We start from the raw sequence: 17418 nt of genomic DNA, 5'->3' as shown, positions 1-17418 counted from the left end.
GAAACACCGAATTCAAAGTTCACTCAAATCTTTATGAGGCATATTGCTATGAAACAACCCCTTTATCTATTCTACCAACACAAACACACAGGACAGTCTGTGTCTCTTTACAGATACAGTTCCAAACCATTAATGGGACACAAATGAGGCATCTTTTGGTTTGTCCATAAACAACAAATGGAAGAAATGACTTACCACAAGACCGATCATGTTCAACATAAAACTTCATTTTTGGATGGTTTTGAATGGGTGTCGTTACATTTCTACCATGTAAGAGTTAGTTGTGCGTTAGCTGACCCTAAAGTCAACTTTCAAGTCCCACTAATCCACATCTCAGGTTTGAGTACGTCATGTGCTGCTCCCATTTTCAGTCCATCGTCTAGAAAAAGTCCTAAAAGGTCAGGTCATGTTTTTAGAAGACTAAAAGCAAGAGTTTTCACTTCTCGAACTGCAAGAAAAGCAAGATTGTTCAACCGACATAAAGAAAAGATTGTGCATGACTGAGGAATTTGGTGTAGTTTGCTGCCGGGTATACTCTGTAGTGTTGGTACCACAAGCAGCTTTAACACATGCAGAAGAGAAAACAATCTGCAGTCCTTTGATATATTGTTGGAAAAATAGTAATGGAATAAGCAATATATATGAGATTAAAATTTAAAACAAGTTTAATAATGAAATTAAAACTATTTCAGTAAGGTTGAAATTATGGAACAGTTGTATGTTTATATCACTGAATGGTTTCCAGTCTTATAGCTGAAGAAAATAAAGTCTAGTCCAGATGAAAATGAAAAAGAAAACTCACAAAAAAGGAAGACAATTTTGTTTATCCAAACAAAGTTGGTTGTCTTGTTTGAATATTGTGTAATTTTCATTATGGTAGTAAAAACTCTATAATTGACACTACCAAGTTTGTGAAACTATCAGCTTCCTCAGCATCGATGAGTTACACAGGACAACCAGTTAAATGGAGGATACTGCAGGTCATGTCGGGTCAACAACCAAGAAAAGACTCGTTCAGCTCACACAACATCTTTGCAGGAGGTTAATCTTCGTCGTCGTTACTTGTCCCCAAAAAACACCCCAGAATTTACACATGAGGACGACCAATTTCTATCTAATATTTACATTTGAAAAGGAGCAGCCCAATCTAGACTCCGGTTTCACAGCCAAAGAGGGTGAAATGCAAAAATGTTAGTAGGCAGTTTTAAAGGAGGCAGTTAATATATGCCCTCAACAATCCATCAAACAGCACATGGCTAAAAGACAACAGCATGCATCACATATTAAGATGCTACTATGAGACCAGGCAGCCATGTTTGTCTTTAAAAGAAAAGCCCAACTCTCATGTGTTAGTCTGCTTAATGTTGTGAGTCATCACAGTCCTGCCACGTTATTTAAGTAACAAAAGAACACGACTAGTAAAAGGAAAAAAGGCCAAGTAACCTCAACAAGATTTTATTTGTTGTAGTAAAATCAAACATCTATCTAGTCGTTTTTTCCGACCCCTCAGTCCTTTCCCTCTCGTGTTTAATCTTGAGAGCGAAGGCTTGTAAGATAATGAGGATGTTAATAGTCCATGTGCTTGAATGAATCAGATCGAACAACTTGTAGCCACTGCTAAAACAGTCTGAAAGGAGTCGAGCCCAGTTTCTGTGTGATAGAGTGTGTGGGTGGGGGGGGAGGGAGTGGGTGGAAAGGAATCAATCATGGAATATTGGGTGGGGAGGGGGTTTGTAGGGTATTGAGCGTGGGTCTGTGTGGGGGGAGGGTGGTAGGGCACTAGATCACAGCTCCACGGGTGGCAGGTCACAGGTGATGGTTGATCGTTTTCCATCAGGTCGACGTTCAGACGCGGCTCATCTGAGTGATCACATGATGTAGACCTTCTCAGCCTGAGAGAAGTTGAAGACTTCTTTGGTTCTGGGACACACCACTTTGTCATCTTGGCGGATGGACAGAAGGGACTGGAAGAGAGAATACCGAGAAGATGATGAATTAAGGAGAAAACAGTTTTCGGTTTCCCTTATTTTAAGGGTTCATCTTGTGGGGTACTCACATTGTAGCCGTACACGTATCCATTAGGAAGCATCATCGGAGGGTTGTTTTCATTCATGACCTCTCCAGAGATCTTGCAAACTAGTCTGGAGTTGGCACAATGGGCCATGGGCAGCGGCTGGGCCAACTTGTTTAGAGATTTACTGCAAACCGGGCAGTCTGGGTTCTTTGAGGTACCGTCCTCCTTGTAGCACTGACTGGAATAGGCAATAAGGTTAGGGACCAAAACTTGATGATGTTATAGCATGTCTCACAGTAAGAGAAAGAGCAAAGACAGTTATAACGTGAAATCGACCCTATTTGGCAAACCATAAGAACTCTACCCTCATTTTAAATCCCATGTCTGCTTTCCTTATGATTCATTATAAAGGAAATTCCCATTTTGCAATTTAAATAGGTTTAATTGAGGAGTTATAACATCAGGTTAAATATGTTAGGCCCTGTTCCACTGGCTAAATACCCCACTGACATGTGGCTTTGTCTGCAGTGGGAATCAATTCAATCGGCAAATGACTCTGCAGGAGACACAGGTTTTCATCGGACCCGGCTTCGATCAGCAGAGAAGAAAGAAGAAATACAGAAAGGCAACCTCCCTTACTGGTAATGGGATCGGAGTCAACTGCCCCTTTAAGCTGATTTACAAGTGTGTAAAAAGGCTGCATATCCTCACCTATTTTATTGTAAAAGAGGAAAAACTTTCAGACAGTGAATCTTCTTCATATGAAAGTCTGCTCCATGTGTGTTAAACCTATTGGATCCATTCATGACATACAGTAGCTTGCATCTTGCCAGCATCGATTCCAGTCTGCAGTGTAGCTAAATAACACTAAGTGGTTTTACTGAGTTACACTGAACAGTTTATTAGATTCGAGATACATTTCACCTCTGCCTGTCCATGTCTCTGTCTTGATTCACAATTTCTCTACATCCCTCAACATTTAAAAATCACTATCATTCGTTTAACTTCCTTTTTTGGTAACAACACTATATTCAGCTAAGCCAGGCAGCGTTAAACACTTGTCGAACCCTGGTGAGGAAGAGGTTTGAGATAGTCAGCTGACATTGTTGACCCAAACTCATAAGACCCCCGACTCGAGTATTACTTCATATTGGAAACAGAGTATGGTAGGATACGGTGTCTTGATGGCAGACAGCCCAGCCTGTAGGGTTATAGTGAACACAGAGTTGTTTCCAAGCTGGTGCAGTCTGTAGTTGTCATATCGAAACTGCTGAATCAGCATCTTCCAGCGGGCTGGATCCAAAAGATCCTGAAGCAACAGAAAAAACAAGAGACAGAGATTTTAACAACAACAGAAACCCAGTAATTACTATTTGTGAGGTGCAGACCAGAGTGTTACATAAGCAACGGAAAACCCTACAAATTAAACTGAAAAAGAGGAAAGACACACACAACCACTACAGAGTTTCCACTATAAACATTTTACAGAGATAAATAATAATAAAAATGAAATATATACAATCAATTTGAGATGAATAATTGCTGTCATGATGCCATGGTAAAACCCCATTTATCAGAAGACTTTTGTCGCCCCACTAAAGATTAAAAATTGAAACAGTTAAAAACAGATGCCCTGGACAAGTCTGAAGTAATGGAGAAGAGGGAAGTGATTTTGTTTTTTTCACAAACACAAGGCCATCTAGTGGCTCCTCTGTTGCTATAGCACTTCCTCTGCTTGAGCTCTACAAAGTGGTGTATTATCAGTCATCAAAAATTGATGCCGTTAAATTAACATCTGTTAATCCACAGCTTGCAAAGTCGTGTTCGCTCATTGTGTAATAACAGCTGCTTTAAATTACATATTAGAGTTTTTCAGTTCAGTTGTTTCTGTGCCAGTTCTGATAAAGACAGACATTTTCATGTGTGAATCTAAGAATTCCACAAGTACACCACAAGGTTCCTTGGTTATATGTGTGTCAAATAAAATCTTACATATATATGTAGATTACAATGGTTAAACCATCTGCGTTACCTTGTATGGAGAGATGTGTGTATCTGATGGGAAGGCCAACATCCCCATCACCTGCCGAACCTCATCCAACTGTCCACCCTCTGCTTGGCTGAAGTGTTTCCTGGCATGTCTGACACAAACACAAACACACACATTACCACAATCAATTTTTTAAGGTCTTCAATGTTTTACATAGAATAGATAATGTTGCTGTATTTAGGGTGAAACAGTTACTGTGTTTGTAATGAAACAGTTTGTGTTTGTATGTATGTGTGTTGTGGTGCTGTGTCTAGTACCTGACTGCATCCATGCGTTTGTTTTGTCTGATGAGCTCGATGAACTCCTGGATTCTCAGACTAAACTCAAGACAACTCTGCCAAAAGAATAAAAACAAAACTATATTAAAAACAGTGAAATGCTGCAGAGCCCTCAGACTTTCTCTTTTCTCCTTTCTGAACTCAGGACGTACCGCAGCATGGATGTAACTGATCCTTTTATGTAACTGCTGTGGTTCTGGAAGATTCCATAGCTGCCTTTCAATTCTTTATCAACCAAATGTTTTTTTAAAAAGAGGAAAAAATGTCCTGCTGCAGTGGAGCTTGAAAAAGAGTCCAGCAGTTGGTTGGCGTTAGCTTCCTAATCCTCTTGTGACATAATAATTCACTTGGAAATTTCCCGAATGCTTGCGGTAGGGAATAAAAAGCATCAGAATAGTCTTGAAACCCTGTGGTTTTTTGAGCATCTCCCTACAACAATGTTGACTCTGCTGGTAACAGTTAACTGAGATGATTATCATGCATTCCTGCAGTTCTGATCTCACTTAGTAGGGATGTCAGACATACCTGACTTTTGGTAGCTGAAATCAAATCCATTAAAACCTGACAACTCTCATAGACATCCCACTACATCGTACTTCTGGTTTAATGGGATAATCCCAGGATTAAAGGCCAATTTATGCTTGTACGTATTTTGTAAAACGGATAGATAAGACCGCCCTATCTGTCGTGGAACGCCATCTCCGAGTGCCTCGGAGAGCTTTTTGTACACCTCTGATTTTTCTAACTCTCCGTCTTCATGTCGGAGAGCCCACGGACAGCTCTTGGCTGTGATTGGTCCGCGAACGACATCATTTCCCTACAACGTAATTTCCCTACAACGTCATTTCCGGACCTCAAACTTCCTGTTTCCTTCCCTGTCACATCAAACCCAATCACAACTATGATTCTACGATTAACGTGACGTGTGTGTTAAGCCAGCGGAGTTGTCCGGCTGACGGTGGCTCGTTAGAGCACTGACGGCATGTGTGCACGGTCACATACGGTTATAACGAGCTTTCAAAACGGCGCTAGCAGGCTAGGCTAGCGGGCTAGCAACCATGCTAACTGCGGTGGTAACAGTGCAAAAACCCGCCGTCACGACTTTAATTCCACTTCTATCATGACACTGTTTCTATAATACCGTCAGGTTAGAAGCAAACACTGGATAGTAGTTAGTGTCGGGAGTCCCTGCTGACTGTGTGTGGAAGCTGGGGGGGAGCTAGCTGGGATGGGAGCTAGCTAGCTCCGTGTAGCCTCAAGCAGATTAAAGCTGTGGAATCAGCAACACAGTTCGGAAACTAGACCGGGGAACCGCTGCGCTAAGAAGCGATAACATCAGCATCTTGACCCGCTGGGTGTCACTTTATTTAGTTCTGTTAGTTGCCATGGTTCAGTGTGTGGGAGGCAAGCTAACAGAGCTAAACAGACACACGTGGACTTCTTCTTCCCAAAACTGGGGTAGGCTTCTCTGAGCTTGTCTTCCGTTGCACCACCTATGGGTTTGGCGGTGAATTTTTTTCGACGTACAGTGGTCGGAGAAGTAAAAATCAAAAAGACTCTTCGCCCTCCGTGGAGCCCTCTCCGAGAAAAGGAGAACGTAGAAGCATACTGGAGCCTTAACACCTCAGAGAGTAGGGGATTCTAATCCATTATAATGTTGCAGTTGAGTTCAAATGTTCCAGTATTGCTTTAACTTGCTGCCACTGACAGAAGAGCAAAACACCCCAAATAAAATAAATCTAATTAAAGTCCTAAGTCACTTTGTTCCACTGATCATTAAGAGCCGAAATAATCATCACACAAAAATAATGACATTTGCATATTCTATCCATTTCTGCTCGCCTGTTATGCTTGACCTTTTTTTGTTTGCTTTCTAAGCATTGGCAGAAATCAACTGAAACCATTTGCATTCCAGAGGCTAAACCTGAACTGTTGTGAATTAACTACCTTCATTTTACGGAGGCGAGACTTGTTGTCGTGGCACCAGGCTAAACAGGTGGCAGTCTCCTGCCTCTCCAGAGACTCCTCCACCTCCTTAGCTGTGAGGAACATTTCAATGTTCACCAGATCCTAAAAAACATAGATAAGTCAACATGTCAACAAAGAGAGAAACTAAAAAAAAAAAAAGTACAATTGTGACCTGATAATTAAATTCAAAAAAGCACAAGACACGTAATAAAATGTGTATAAACAAAAACCAATAGTCAGGGTCTGTTAGTATTGAGTTGACAATCACCTCTATACCGCTCTGTCTGGCCAGTTTCACAGCTGTGTTGTAGTAGCCGCAGCGCAGCAGATGCTCCACCATCATGCGATCCATGCGTTTCTTCTTCCACAGGTTCACTGAGGCCGGCTGGTCGCTGCTGTGCTCCTTCAAGTGCTCGATGCGACGCTTACACAGCTTGGCACTCTCGTCTTCTGCCTGGATGGACTCTGCAGCCTATGCGACACACACACACTCATTCTTACTGTACTTATCACATGTAGTGAGTTCAGTGCATGTCTGAAAGCAGCTTGAGACTATTTGTCTCTTCACCAAATAGATGTTGGTATGTGACAAACATCTGCTGAACATTATACCACAGAGGTAAAAACAAACAGCCATGATAGCTTAAGGGCAGTTATCATGATTTCTAATACACAAATATTTCTTATACTCTTTGCATTTTAGTGTGAAAAGCTTTGAGAAAAGTAGATTAAATCAATCCCAGTTAGTGTAGAGATGGGATAACTGACGTTTTAAAATTCCAAATCTAACCATAGCAGCAAGACCTTAATCTAGAAGGAGCAAATCTACCAGATATTGTGAGATGTTTGTATCTATAAGAGCACATTTAGTGGCTTGCCTGTTTGTATGTATCTGTATCCCTCACCTTCCTTTTGAGGGCGCTGAGTTTCTCCACCACCCCATCCAGCAGTGACACCACAGAGTCAACCACTGGGAAGCTGCTCAGGGTTTTCTCCAGCTCCGCCACCACCATGGTCACGTGACTGGTCTCCCGATCGATGTTCTTCTGAGCTGCTCTGAAGCGTTTGTTCAGAGTCTCGTACGGGACCTGTGAAGACAACACCGTTGGATGGGATCAGTGTGTGAAGCATTCAGGTTTGACAGCGGCACGGAGCAAACCTGCGATTAGTGAGTGTTTAAAAGCGTTTACTTAACACACTCAAATCAAAATTAAATCTGTCTAATACAGGTTCCGATTTTGAAATGTAGTAATTTATTTGGATAATATTCTACTACACCCTGCTAGTCACATATAAAAAAATGATTGTCACTGTTCTGAAATAAGTGGATTTTAAATGCTAATTTAAATTCAGAAATACTGTAAAACTGCTCACTATATAATCTGAATGTTATTGAGGTATTATCTCATTTGGCAGTCTAAAGATATTATGTCCTTGTTAAAGTATAACCACCTGATATTAGGAAATCGTGAAGTTTAGTTACCTCACAATGAGCCCTTTATATCTAAAGAGGGGCCTTTTTTGTTTTATGTTACCTACACGCCACCGTAGACTCACCTATCAGCTTGAAAAGAGAGGGGGAGGCACAGGGTATTCAGTTGGTTGTAATCTGCAACCTCATTGTTTTCATTTTTAGCTGCTGGACCAGTAAAACTACACAAAGGGCCAGTAAAACCCGGATCTACTGTCTGTTAGGCAGCAGGGGAACGCCATGTTATTTTGGACACTGATGTTTGGCTCTAGTGAAGTATACAATCTGGTGAAATTTGATAGTTTAATGAGATAATTGTTTTATTATTTGACTAAGAATTCCGCTGGCTATATTTTCAGAACAATAATTTGTCACAGCTGGTTCATAAACCTCATTAAAACCACATACTCCAGAGTCTCTGAATAATAATTACCCTACAATAAGAATATACAAGTGCATCTTCTATTAACAAGCAGTAAGCACAATAAAAAACCCAATTAGCTTTATCACAGAGAACTTTTAAAATATGAGATCTCTGTGATGTTATCAAATCAAACGACAGTGTTTTCCTTGCTCTCTGTGAACCAGCTTCATCTGACTGTTGTGGTTCATTCGTGTTCTCTGCATAAAACAATGAGGAGAGCTTTGATCCATCGGGAATATTTTCTCTCTTTTAAGTTGGTGCCAAGTTCATTTCACAGATCACTAAGACTGGAGAGAAACATCAGAGGAGTGGAGCATCACAGAATGTTGTTGCTTCGCTGGAATTTTGGGAATTCAGCTCTAATTTTGCTGAATTAAAGCCCAATATAGGTTTGCCATGATTCAGATATGTAATTGTACCATGGAACAGTTTGATACGCACTAGTTAATATTCATTGCTGCTCTGCTTGCAGAAAACAGCAGGCTAATTCTGCTCAGGAATGTGCACAGCCGCTGTATGAGACAGGAAGGAAGGATGAGACGATGCCTTTACATCGGTCTCTCCAGCATTTCTTATTCCTGGTGGCTACATTAAGACCCAGGTTTGCCACAGACGCATTAAAGTGGTCTGTGTTTGAACAGCAAACATTGATTTTAGTGACACACTTGGCCAAAGATCAGCAGATTAATTCAGGGTCACAGAATGAAGGAGCCAGGAGAGATACTGATCATTACAGCACGGTGTAGATCAAGCCACATTACCTCATTCCATCTGTTATTTCTGGAAAATGTAGGGCATTTGTAGGGCAGCTCTACATGTAACATGTAGGGCTGGGCAGTAAAGTGACTAAACCACCAAGAGATATATATCAACTGGTTTATATGAACTATGACTCTAATACCTCATCTCAGGGGCCCAGGGTATCTGCTGATACAGAGGAATCATTGTGCCTCTACTTTAAAAGCTGTGGGGATGTGGATCATGTTTATGTTAAGTAGTGTGAGACCAGGGATTTCTGCAGCACTAGCAATTACTAAATGAATGTGACTGAATCAAATTTATGATATTTACAAAGAGAGATTTCCATATTGTATCATACATTTTATGGCCAATGACCTGTTCAGCACTTTGAATAGTTTCAATCAAGTCACACTTATGGATATCAGTTCTCATCAGATATTTTACAAAGCCTAGAAAAACAAACAACAAAAAGATGCTCTCTCTCACTGTTAAATAATAATAATCATTTTATAAAATACTGAATCTGTCCCTTGATCCCAATCGGCACCAGGATTTCATGGGTTCTTCCCTGACCCGTACCACATCCTTCATGAGACTCTGTCCAGTAGGTTTTTAAGAGTAAATAATAGATTTTGAATATGATCGGTTTCTATAGCTTTTGAGATTCACTCTTCTCCATTCAACCCTGATTAGCTTGACAGTTAACAATGTAACTCAGTCATGTTTCAGACATTACATGTGGGGCCAGACTGACATTGTGTGACTTGTTGTCTTTCATGATCTGTTGTGAGTCGACTCAGTGCAAGAGACACTGACAAGCCCCACTCCTCCCAGCACTGATTAATCATTAATGATTATCACACTATAACACTCCTCTGGTAAATTTAAGAGGTCTGGAGGATAATGATGACAATTTGGACTCACCTTGAAAATACAGACACAATATCCTAGTGTTACACTCTCAATAGACTGTTGAAGGCCTGTTTGCTCAGCTTTCAGTTAAACTACCAACAAACCACTGGCTTCGATGGTGTGTTGAATGACAACACATGAACATTAGGGTTACCAGTATAACCCCACTATGATCTGACAGGAAAACAAACACACAAAAGGACGTAATAAGCAACACATGCTGCAGCTTCATGTGTGTGTGAGGCAACATTCTGCTCAACACGTGTTAACTAACCACTGCTCCCCTCCCAGTCCTCCCAGTCCTCCCAGTCCCGGTTGCTGCCTTTTAAAACCATCACTCCTGTCTTAAAATGGAGCCCATCATCCTCACTGCAGCATCCAGGCACCGGCAACACCAAACACGCCACGGTTTTTTTTTATGTAATGAATCATGGCAGCACCACACCACCAACATTAAAGCTGCCAATCCACCGGTACTCACGCCGTGTGTGTGTGTCCCCTGGAGGCGGCTGGGAGACGGAGGGCTGCCCGGGATTCGATCCTGCTCGTCGGCTACAGGAAGTGTCGCAGCACCGGTGTGTGGAATGGAGGAGCGGTGCGTGTGTGCGGCGGCAGCGGATCGTGATTTCTCTCGCTGGCCATTTTGAAAAGAAGCTCACACACACACACAGAGGAGGGAGGCAGCGATCTGATGACACGTCGCTTCGTCTCAGGGCTGGTGGCTTCACGGGCTGTCACCCCCCCGTAGACCCACCCCCCTTCACAGCCATATACCAAATCTCCAGGGGAAAGAGTAGATTCACCTTCATTTGTATATATATGTATGTATGATTTAAAAAGAGGATAGGGGGGAGGGTGTAACAGCCACAGCAGCTAGCTAGCGGGGGGTGGGACATGCCTCCTACACGGGGGGCTTCTTCACTGACGTGTCTTCTCGTTGAAGGACACACGAAAACCACGTTGTTGGACGATCTGTCCCCGTGGACTGCCACTATGTGCATGGAACAGCCTCCTATAGCCCCCCGGGGTACCTAGCTTAACTTAGCTTCAGCATCAGAGCCGTTCCAACGTGCAGCCGCCCCCCTTCCCCTACCATTAACGTTAGGCTGTTATCTGACGTGACACAGAGCTGCTGTAGAAACCATCTTGTCAAAAAACAACACGGTTTAAACTTGTGCTAACATCTAATCTGAGGCCTTCGACACACTCACCTCCACAGATATTAATAGTAAACCATTAAAGCCAAACACACGTAAGCTAAGTAGCTTTTATATGTTTGCATCTATAGAACTACGTGTTATTTACTGTCGCTTTTCAAACCCAGGTATTTAAAGGACGCTGCTACCTGGCTAAGCTAGCCCAGGTAGCATTAGCCTCCCAGTCCAGTTCGCTGGCCCTCGGTATCTAATGAACCAGCAAATCCCAGTTAAACCAGTAACACCGACCCGAGTTGTGTGTCCCAGCAGCGCGGGGGTCGTCGGGCTGTGTGTGTGTAACCGTGTCGGGGGGTAGTTACCTTCAGGGTGGGGTACTCTTGGACTTTGAGAGCCATGGACAGTTGGGATGCTGTCTCCTGAACCGCCATCTTGGTTTTGTGCTTCTCTTATGGTTGTTTGTGTTTTTTTTTTTTTTTCTCTCTTTCTCCATCAACTCGGAATGGCCTCGAAGCTCACTACCGCCACCTGGTGGGACGGTGTCAGCACTGCTGGTGTGGAGAGGAGATTCAGATGGGTTTGATTCACAAGATGAGAAACAATGTAAAATCTAACATAACAGTGATTTTTATTGATTAATTAATGTATCTATCATTTTCTTGATTAATCGATGCATAATTCATCTGTAAAATATGAACAAAATATTCAAGTCAAAGGAGAACTAACAAAACTAAATAACAACTACTATCAGGAATTTTGATCCAGGCTTCCCTCACAACATATACACAACATATAAACATAACATTTAGCAGTTTTACTTATTAACAGTTTATGCAGTTCATAAACAATGTGGCCCAGTGTTAAAGCAATCCACATTTCCATAATTAAATCAAAGATTAACTGATGCTACTGTTTGAGCATCCGCTTCAAGAATAAGTGAGTTTGAGTCTCATCAGTCACTGTTTGTATTCACGTTGAGATGAGATCAACAGGAATGGATAATGTAAAATATGCATAATACATATATGAGCTAACTCTGAATTTGACTGAAACTAAATAATTCTGACATTTCAGCTTCAAATACCAGGAAAAAAGAGATGAGATCTGCATGTAATCACATCAAATAGAACCAGAAACCAATCAACTGATGTCATCAATGAAAAACAGTCACTCCAGATTGAATCTTTTTTTGGGACTGTTAGTCAAACAAAATTAACAATCGGGGAAAACAAATTCAGTTCTGAGAATTGTGATCAAAAATATTAATTAGATTAACTGTTGATGAAAATGAATATTAGTTGTAGCCCTGCTGTGGAACCCAGGGCTAATAAACCACATCCAAACATTCTCATAATATGAATCACTGGAGACTACGATGTATAATTTACTATATATGTAATATATACATACTAAACTATACTTCATGTTGCTTCTGTTTATAGGGAGTTGAATGACAAGCAGGATTTAAATAAATAGGGAATTATATGAGTGAAGAAGAGGGATTATTTTTCACATGATGACAGTCAATACTAAAGTTTACAAATTAGAAGCAACAAAATGCCAGAAATCAACCTTGTGTTAAAATCCTGATGTGATTGAGGATACAACACAGTCATTAGTTTAAAGGAATCCTGAATTCTGCAGAGCCATGTCCAAACGAGTCTGTAAAAAGCTCAAAGCATTTACTTGAAATAAAATCTCTGACAACTATGATAGAAATAATATAACATTATTTTTTCCAATGATGATGAAATGAACTCTTTTGAAAAATAGAGACATTTTTTCCCTTGAAATATAGATCCCCCTCCATATGATTCCCCTCACTGGCTCCATATCATGTCCAGATTTATTTTCCTGTGCAAGTGGGATCTCCCTCCCCCATGCTGTGGTGAACATGTTCCCATTGGCCACTGTCCAGTACCGAGCCGCTCTGATTGGCTGGCACAACATGTAATCGCTTACAATTGGCCCATGACTTGCTGCATGTCCCACACCCCCCCCATACAGCTTCACAACAAAGTGGAACAGTGGACACACACTGAGAGAGAGAGAGAGAGGAAGGTGATGCAAGGTTTGTGATGTGTTTCTTGCCCTGTATCGAGTGCTTCCTGTGTGTGGCTGGTGTGTGTGTGTGTGTGTGTGTACATGAGCACTGCTGCTGTTAGCAGAGTTAACCTGGGCGCCAAGTCAGATAAGAACTGAAAGTGTGTGTACTTACAGTGAGAAGGTGTGTTTGTGTGTGTGACTGTGTTTACTTCTGTGTATGAGTGTACAGTGTGTGTTTGTGTGACGGCAGGAGTGTTACTTATTAAGGAAGAACTTGGCAGGTGACATTAGTATCTCTGACTCTTTCAATATTAATCTAATCATAGTGGTTGTTAAATGTTGGAGTTATTTCCTGAATCTAGAAAAACAGCGATTAATCAATTCAGACAGATCATAACTTCTCAAGACGTCTATTTGAGATTTGGAAACTTTTGATTTGATTTTTTTTTTAATGATTTTCTTTCATTTCACAAACAAAGTCAACACAACATTTAATAATACAAATATTAAAGTTGGTTGCATCAGTAAAATACACACTGAGACAGAAGAGTATGTAAATACAGTTATAAGAACATTTGGATGTTTAATTCTATTAAAAGTAAATCTCTCTATTCCTGTTGAGGAAGGAAACGATCTGCTGACCGTGGTTTTCTCATCTTTAGATTCTAGCTGCAATCTTTTCAATCTATAAACCACCATCTTCAATATAAACACCTCAAACCATTACTTTTTATTGACAGGTGACAATGGTCAGTACATTTTCATCATCTAACGTTTTGTGATATCATTGATTCTTCTTCATTTATTCTGCATCTTTCTCCTCATCCTCACACTCGTCCTCCTGCTCTGCTTCTCCATTAAACCCCATTTCCCCCTCATATCTCATCTACCCTTCCACTCATCTTTCCCACCCCCCCACCTGCTCCTCCTCCCTCCTCTCCTGCACGTGGGTTAGATACCTCATGCCTGCGGTACTCGTCTGATGCTATGGTAGATTAGATGCTAGACACTCTAGTATCTCCTCTCTCGTCCACATTGTTCTGCAGCTCTCTATCAGGATCCATATATCCAAATCAATTTCTGCTCATGTGCCTGCGTTTGCACATTTTCTTTCAGCTTGTGTGATGCTGCGGTGTGTGTAGCTTCAGTATAGGTTGTGTGTGTGCACACTTTGTTGCAGCTGCATTATTTTTACAACTTGTGATGCTTGTATGTGGATTTCTCGATGCACACGCTTGTATCTTTATGCATGTGCAGGCATGTATCGTTGTAATTATGTGTGTGTGTGTGTGTGTGTTTGTGTGTGTTTGTGTGTGTGTTAGTATGCGATAGCTCTAGGTCTAGCTGCTGTTAGTCTTGATAAGGCCAGCAGTTGGGAGGCGTTGGGTCGAGGCTGCTGCTCGCCCGGCCTCCACGTGGAGGATCTGCTGAGAAGGAGCTGAACCATTAGACACGCTGCAGTGACTACAGAGAGAGAAGAGAAGGGGTGGGGAGGATGGAGATGGGTGGTGTGAAAGCCCGAGATGGAAAGAGAGAGTGAAAAGAGAGATATAGGAACGAGGAGGGAGTGGAGGGGTGAGGGAGCGTGATGGAGTGCGTATGAGATCGAGAGATAGATTGGGAGGGAGAGAAGACAGAGCGCAAGATGAGCAGATGGAAGAGCAGGAGGTAAAGAGATGGAGAAGGGAGGGAGAGGGAGGCGACAAGCAGACAGAGGAGGGGAGGTGTGGGAGGAAGGTGGACGAGGGGGGAGATGAAGGAGGAGAGAAACCGAGGAGGAGGGGGACAATGAGTGTGTGGAGTGATCCAGGGGAGGAGAGGGTGTGACTGTTAATGTCCAGCCTCACACACATGTGAGCATCAGGGTTCACACACACACACACACACACACACACACACACACACACACACACACACACACACACACACACACACACACACACACACACACACACACACACACACACACACACACACACACACACACACACACACACACATTCACACACACACATGAGGGAGTGATCAGTGCAGTTAAACAAACACTGAGAGGCCGGGATTCCTTTCATCCATCACCTCACTTCTTTCTCTCTCTCATTAAATATTCTAGCGATCATTACATGTCCCTGTCCCCTCTACCTCTTCTTTTTCCTTCCTTCCCTCTGCAACCAGAACAATCGTCTCGCCTTGTCTTCTCCTCTCTCCGTCCTAAGCACAGAGTGTGTTTCCTCTTGTTTTCCCAGGGAACATTTACGTCTCCTGCGTGTAAAGTGAAGTTACCATCTGCCTTGTTGACAAGATAAATGTGTTGTTACCTTCTCACGTTGTCGACTTCACGTTGTCAGTTTGAATTTGGTGTGAGAACCAAACACCAGACTTGTGCACCTATATCCCCTGGCAGCTTTTACATGTAACGCTTTTAGACCCTGGTCTCATAGCAGTAACTTCCCATGTGGGGTGTGATTACTCACACAGCTAATTAAAGCTAATTAACCAGTTTTGGGATTGAATTGGGATCATTTGTTGAGTTGAACATATCGTGATTATTATGGGCTGGCATAAAACAGCAAGCGACTGATACTGTCTGCAATGGGGAGCAACATTTGATGCATCACCCGCTCACACAGCCTCTAAATCCCCAGTAGTCCTTGTAATTTGAGCATAATTTAAGCTGCGGGACATCAGCTTTTCTTGCCTCACATATCCTCAGAAATAGATTTTTTGGACTCTTCATAAGAACCCGACGTATATCATGGTTGGCCGATAAATATCTACCGAATATGAGCTTATCACAGACATATCGGTATATTCAAATATTTATCGGATAGAATAAACAATGGAGAAAAGGCCGAGGTTTATTTCCTTAAAGCTGGGGTTGGTTATCCTTGAAAACCTGACAAAAGCAGGCGACACTTTGAAAATCTGGGATAATTTTGGTCTCATTTCTGGATGGTTGGGGGGGGGGGACGCGTCATCCATCTTTATTTAACGTCTACATACAGTTTTTATGCCTTGTTTTGACGGATGATTGAGTCACGTCTTCTCCCACCGTGTCTCCTCCTGGCGTGGGCATCAGTAAAGGAACACTCCTAGACGCTTATTACTCATCTTCCTTGGAAAAGTTATTTTGAAGTATATTTCCTCTCTGTTTAGCAGCGGTTGACAGAGATGATGGGTGAGTGATGGGGCCGTGAGGAGATAACATCCGACACAAGTTATGAATCATCCTCCTGACAACAACAATAGTTTCCGTGGAAACCTCGGCCTCTTTCTGGATTTAAGCATCTCGCCCACTGGCTTTCTGTGACATTTACCAATAGTGAGGATGTGACGTAACCATCAATGCTGTTAACCGGGTTAGGCCCCGGCAGTTAGAGGGAAGTCTGTGGCTAAAAACGCTGACAACTTTTTCAAGACAAGGCAAATCAAAAACTCCACATTCATCAATTTATCAAACACTTGAATGAGTTGCATCTCAACAACAATGTAGAGTATGTTTAGAATGTCAGTTTAAATGGCAGAGGATATTTTTTTAGATGTGATGCAACACACCTGCATACCGGCCTTTTGTGTTTGTGTGAAAACAGCAACAAATACAACAGATTCCAGCGTGATGACATTTCAATACAGAATTTCTGTAAAACTGTGGGTTTTAAAAGGTAATTATCAACTGAAATAACTTCTTTTACAACACACTTGGATGTTAGAATTGTATTTGTATCGTTGAAAAAGTAAAATTATAGTAATAAACAAAATTCAAGCCATAAAATAAGTTTGGTCTTCATTACTTTTGAAGGGTCACGTTTATTACACTGTCAAAACAAAGTCAAAACAAGTTTTTTGAACTTGGAAATTGTTTTACAGATATTAGCACAAGTTTTTCCTCTCGCGCTACAGTCATTGCATAACTCTTCTTTCTTCTTTTTTTTTCCCTCCTTGTCGTCTTTCAGGAAACAAAAGATGAATTTTGGCCGGTAATAGCTCCTCCCCATTCCTGCTCTCTCACACACACACACTTTCAAACACACACTCTCACACACACACACATATATATAGATATATATATCTATATATATGCAAAACACAGTCACTCTTTCTCTCTTCAACACTCTCTTCTGCTTCTACTTCCATATATGCAGCAGTAACTGCATTCAGTGTGTGTGTGTGTGTTATTTTTTTCGGTGTGTGTGTGACAGTGACAGAGAGGGAGAGACGGAAAGACAGAGAGGTTGCTGTAATAGAAAGTGAGAAAGGGAAGGGAGGGAGGGGTAAAACAGATAGAGAGAGAGAGCGGCGAGCAAAGGGGACGGAAGGGAGGGGAGAGAGCGAGAGCGAGGGAGCGAGAGAGAGAAAAGAGGGG

The 17418-nt window shown here is 41.8% G+C and overlaps 1 protein-coding gene across 1 annotated transcript; it reads right to left on the bottom strand.

Moving 5' to 3' along the window:
- Positions 1 to 1439: 1439 nt before the first annotated feature.
- On the bottom strand, positions 1440 to 11467 carry maea (macrophage erythroblast attacher, E3 ubiquitin ligase). Its single transcript, XM_061080128.1, has 9 exons — positions 11375 to 11467; positions 7216 to 7398; positions 6579 to 6782; positions 6290 to 6412; positions 4322 to 4398; positions 4047 to 4155; positions 3190 to 3323; positions 2057 to 2252; positions 1440 to 1964 (listed from the first exon to the last, which is right to left on the bottom strand). The coding sequence occupies exons 1-9, from the start codon at positions 11441 to 11443 to the stop codon at positions 1869 to 1871; spliced, it is 1191 nt and encodes a 396-aa protein (XP_060936111.1). The 5' UTR covers positions 11444 to 11467; the 3' UTR covers positions 1440 to 1868.
- Between the last annotated feature and the right edge of the window lie 5951 nt (positions 11468 to 17418).

This window comes from Limanda limanda, chromosome 10 (genome assembly GCF_963576545.1).
Source record: "Limanda limanda chromosome 10, fLimLim1.1, whole genome shotgun sequence".
Taxonomy (NCBI): domain Eukaryota; kingdom Metazoa; phylum Chordata; class Actinopteri; order Pleuronectiformes; family Pleuronectidae; genus Limanda; species Limanda limanda.
This window is presented reverse-complemented; position numbering and strand designations above follow the sequence as displayed.